The 4673-nt window shown below is 35.3% G+C and overlaps 1 protein-coding gene across 1 annotated transcript; it reads left to right on the top strand.

Annotated features, from left to right (window-relative positions):
* Positions 1 to 1011: 1011 nt before the first annotated feature.
* LOC117910331 (receptor-like protein EIX1) lies at positions 1012 to 3937 on the top strand. The gene is made up of 3 exons (XM_034824416.1): positions 1012 to 2659; positions 2778 to 3707; positions 3846 to 3937. Exons 1-3 carry the CDS (start codon positions 1012 to 1014, stop codon positions 3908 to 3910), a joined length of 2643 nt encoding a protein of 880 aa, XP_034680307.1. The 3' UTR covers positions 3911 to 3937.
* The last annotated feature ends 736 nt before the right edge of the window (positions 3938 to 4673 follow it).

Genomic DNA, 4673 nt, shown 5'->3' with positions numbered 1-4673 from the left:
GGTTCTCGAAAAAAAATTGAAGTAAATTAAAAGAAAAATAAATAAAGAAGAAAAGTAGAAGGAAATAAAAAATAAAGAAAAATAGAAAATTTAATTTAAAGTAAGTAAATTATTTTTATTAGCTATATATTTCCAATTTATTTAACTTATTTTAACTATTATATATAAAGATCAAATGATATGAAAATACATAAACTTTTAATTAATTTGAATTATATTTGATTTTATTTACTATGTTTTTATAGTAATCCAAAGATAAGAAAACATTTTCCTTATTTTTTTATAGTACTTTTCTAAAAATCAAACATAGGATAGAAAAAATGATTTAAGTGATTCAACTTTCTAAGTAAGTTTATGCTATGTTGACTCATATGATATGGAAATTTTCACACGCTCAAAGTGGTATAAGTTGTATCCAAACTACTACATCATACCCCAAATCTAATATAAGATTTTTTTTTAAAAAAAAAATGAATATCAACAAATTATTTTAAAAAATTTATTATTATGTTTGGATTAGAAAAGTACTAAAAAAAAGGAAAAAAAAGAAAAAGAAAAATAATGTTTTCATATTTGGTTTCACTAAAAAGTATAAAAAAGAAATTTTAAATTAGTTTCAAATTATTTAATCTTTGGATAGAAGAGGAAAAATAAGTAAAATAAATTTAAGAAAACATATAAAAATAATTTATTAACTTTAAATATATATTTTATTTTCCTTCTATCTATTTCCTTACATTTTCCTCATAAATTTTCTGTGAATAAACATAACCAAAGTATTTAACAATTTATTGCTCAAATTGGCTAAGGATTTTTGTTTTTTGAAAACATCTAAGATGCTTTTATTAAGCGATGACATAGTTTTAATATAACATTTGCAGAATATGGGACTAGACATGAGGCCAAACGCCCTTTAAATACTCCTACATGAGAGTAAGTAGTATAACCCTTGCTTTTCCTTGTCTGAGCTCTGCTTCTACTTCTGCAATCATGAGAAACTCCAATTCAATCATGGTGTTTCTCTTGTTAGCCATCTTAAGCTTATGCAAACCAAACTCCTTGGCCTGCAATGAAAAGGAGAAACAGGTCCTTCTCCGCTTCAAACAAGCTCTCACCGATCCTGCAAACCGCCTCTCTTCTTGGTCTCTCACTGAAGACTGTTGTGGATGGGCAGGTGTCCGCTGTGACAACGTGTCTGGTCGCGTATTCGAGCTCCATCTTGGTAATCCATACGACCCTCATGCTGTTAAATTCAATGGCAGGTCTGCTTTGGGAGGTGAGATTAGTCCTGCTTTGCTAGAGTTGGAATATTTGAATTTCTTGAATTTGAGCTTAAATGATTTTGGAGGTACTCCCATTCCTAGTTTCCTTGGCTCTATGAGGAGTCTAACATACCTTAACCTCTGGGATGCTTCATTTGGTGGTCTAATACCTCAACAGCTTGGAAATCTCTCAACCCTTCGCCACCTTGACCTAGGAGGAAATTCTGGGCTTTATGTTGAGAATTTTAGTTGGATTTCTCTTCTTTCTTCCTTGGAATGCTTGTACATGAGTTGGATTGACCTTCACAGGGATGTTCATTGGCTTGATTCTTTAAGTCTGCTCTCTTCCCTTTCAGAGCTATACTTGCCAAATTGTCAACTTAATAACATGATTTCATCACTTGGGTATGTCAATTTTACATCTCTCACAGTCCTGTATCTTCCTTCTAACAACTTCAATCACAACATGCCAAGTTGGTTGTTTAATCTCAGTAGTCTTTGGTATCTGGACCTGAGTGACAATTCTCTGCAGGGTCAGATTCCGAGCACCATATCAAATCTTCAGAACTTAGGCTATCTAAATTTATCAATCAATATGTTAACAGGGCAAATTCCAGAGTCTTCAGGGCAGCTCAAACATCTAATACTTGTTTCACTTTTTTCTAATTCCTTATGTGGCCCTATTCCTTCACGGTTGGGAAACCTATCATCCTTGTCTTACTTATATCTTTATAGTAATAAGTTAAATGGCACTGTTCCAAGGAATCTGGGACTTCTTTCAAATTTGGTGGTACTTTACATCGGAAACAACTCCATAGAAGGAACAGTATCGGAAGTACATTTTGCCAAACTCTCCAAGTTGAAGTACTTATACGCGTCTTTGACATCTGTTGTATTCAATGTGAGCCACGACTGGATTCCTCCTTTTCAGCTTAAATACTTAGTAATGGGTTTTTGCAAGATGGGTCCCAGGTTTCCTCTATGGCTACAAACACAAAGATCCCTTCAGATTTTAGAGTTGTACGGGGCAGGAATTGTGGACACAGCTCCAAAGTGGTTCTGGAAGTGGGCTTCACATATTCGAATTATCTATCTTGATCATAACCAGATAAGTGGAGATTTATCCCAAGTTCTGCTAAATAGTACTGTCTTCTCTGTACAGTCTAATTGCTTCACGGGTCAATTACCACATTTGTCACCAAATGTTGTTGCGTTGCGTATGTCCAATAATTCATTATCCGGACAGATTTCCTCTTTCTTGTGCCAAAAGATGAATGGAAGAAGCAAACTGGAGATACTCTACATACCATATAACGCTTTGTCAGGGGAACTTCCTCATTGTTTGCTGCACTGGCAATCTTTGACTCATTTAAACTTGGGAAGCAACAATCTAACAGGTAAAATTCCTGAATTGATTGGCTCTTTATTTTCTCTCAAGGCATTGCATTTGCACAATAATAGCTTTTCAGGAGGTATACCATTGTCACTCAGAAACTGCACATTTTTGGGCCTCAGATTTTGGTGGAAATAAACTTACCGGAAACATACCTAGCTGGATAGGAGAAAGAACACATCTAATGGTTCTACAGTTAAGATCCAATGAATTCTTTGGGGATATTCCTCCACAGATATGCCGACTTTCTTCTCTTATAGTATTGGATCTTGCTGATAACAGGTTATCTGGATTCATACCGAAGTGCTTGAAAAATATCAGTGCAATGGCTACAAGTCCCAGTCCAATTGATGATAAATTTAATGCTTTAACAGATCATATACTTTACATTCCATACACAGAGGAGCTTTTGTTGGTCATTAAAGGCAGGGAATCAAGATACGGTAGTATCCTTCCATTAGTGAGGATAGTCGATCTTTCTAGTAACAATTTGTCAGGAGCAATCCCTTCTGAAATCTCTAGTCTTTTTGGATTGCAGTCTTTGAACTTGTCTCGAAATAATTTAATGGGAAGGATACCAGAGAAAATCGGGGTTATTGGATATTTAGAGTCTCTAGATCTCTCGAACAACCATCTTTCGGGTGAAATTCCTCAAAGCATCATTAATTTGACATTTCTTAGTCACTTGGACTTGTCATACAACAATTTCTCTGGAAGAATTCCTTCAAGCACACAGCTCCAGAGCTTTGATGCTCTTGATTTCATTGGCAACCCTGAACTTTGTGGAGCTCCTCTCTTGAAAAACTGCACAGAGAATGAAAATCCGAATCCCAGTGATGAAAATGGAGACGGCTTCGAAAGATCATGGTTTTATATTGGTATGGCAACTGGATTCATAGTGAGCTTTTGGGGAGTCTGTGGTGCTCTTCTATGCAAGAGAGCTTGGAGGCACGCTTACTTCAAGTTCCTTGACAACATCAAAGACCGGGTTTATTTGGCGACAGTGCTAAAATTGAGCTGGCTCCGCTACCATTTCAGAAGATACCGCATCAGTAAGTGAAAGATATAGGTTTTCCATCTTCCTCTCATTCATTTATTCAAATGCTTCAGCAGAGTACTTTGTTCTCAAATACAAACATTAACCTACTATGACCAAATTTCAGGAATAAAATGGAATTCGATTTTGACAGGTTTGAGATGTCCAAGGAGCTGCAAACAGGAAAGAATGGAGGAAAGAGGTAGTGGTGAATCTTAAGAAAAACATGTCCAGGTGAAGTGCCTTCTTAGCTCTTAATCTAGACCTGCCACTTGCTTGTTATATATAGTAGTCTTCCAAAGCTTTTAAGCTCACTAAATGATCTATGACTTACAAGTATTTTTCATCAGTATATGCAAAAGGATAATGCTCACAGAATAGGAGGGGATAGGTGAAAGATCATGGAGAAGAACTATATCTATATTTTTTTTTATGATGGAATCGTGTAACCACTTGGAATATTTTTCTTCTGAACATTCATCATGGGCTCATCCCTAAGAATGTCAATCATATAATAGACATGCTCTACATATTATAGTTGTTTAAGCTTGTTCCAAAGATGTTTCAGGGTGCAGGACATACGTCAATGGCGTGGTGGAAAGATATGCACTCAAGCGGAATGTACTTGGAATTGCTGTAATTTATCAACTTTATTGATGTTCTTGTTCATCATGATGTAGTTGCTACTCTTTTATTTCCTGTTGTATCCTAATCACTGCTACTTGGTCATGGGTTGTTATATCATAATAAAGTCAACATGTGGTGTGTTTTAACGTAATATTCTAAGGTACCAACTTCATACCTTATTAAACTTGCAATTCTAGCCCTTCAATTAATAAAAGACCCTTCAGTAGTTGTGTTCAACCATAATGTCAGTTGCTTGCCATTTTAATGTGAGGTGAAGCTAAGACCCAGGGGAATAACATTTTATTTCTCTTATTTTGTCTTTAGGTTCCATTTGGATGGATTCTTTTTTCTTTTT

The sequence above is a fragment of the Vitis riparia genome, unplaced genomic scaffold (assembly GCF_004353265.1).
Source record: "Vitis riparia cultivar Riparia Gloire de Montpellier isolate 1030 unplaced genomic scaffold, EGFV_Vit.rip_1.0 scaffold714_pilon_pilon, whole genome shotgun sequence".
In the NCBI taxonomy this organism is placed as follows: domain Eukaryota; kingdom Viridiplantae; phylum Streptophyta; class Magnoliopsida; order Vitales; family Vitaceae; genus Vitis; species Vitis riparia.
Note: the sequence above shows the minus strand (reverse complement) of the source record. Positions and strands in the feature narration are given on the sequence as shown.

Bases quoted from the DNA above. Each gene is read 5' to 3' on its own strand.
- LOC117910331 (XM_034824416.1), top strand. From the start codon at position 1,012: ATGGTGTTTCTCTTGTTAGCCATCTTAAGCTTATGCAAACCAAACTCC. The intron at 2,660-2,777 runs GTAAAATTCCTG...TTTGGGCCTCAG, and splicing joins GGGAAGCAACAATCTAACAG to ATTTTGGTGGAAATAAACTT. The intron at 3,708-3,845 runs GTAAGTGAAAGA...CGATTTTGACAG, and splicing joins TTTCAGAAGATACCGCATCA to GTTTGAGATGTCCAAGGAGC.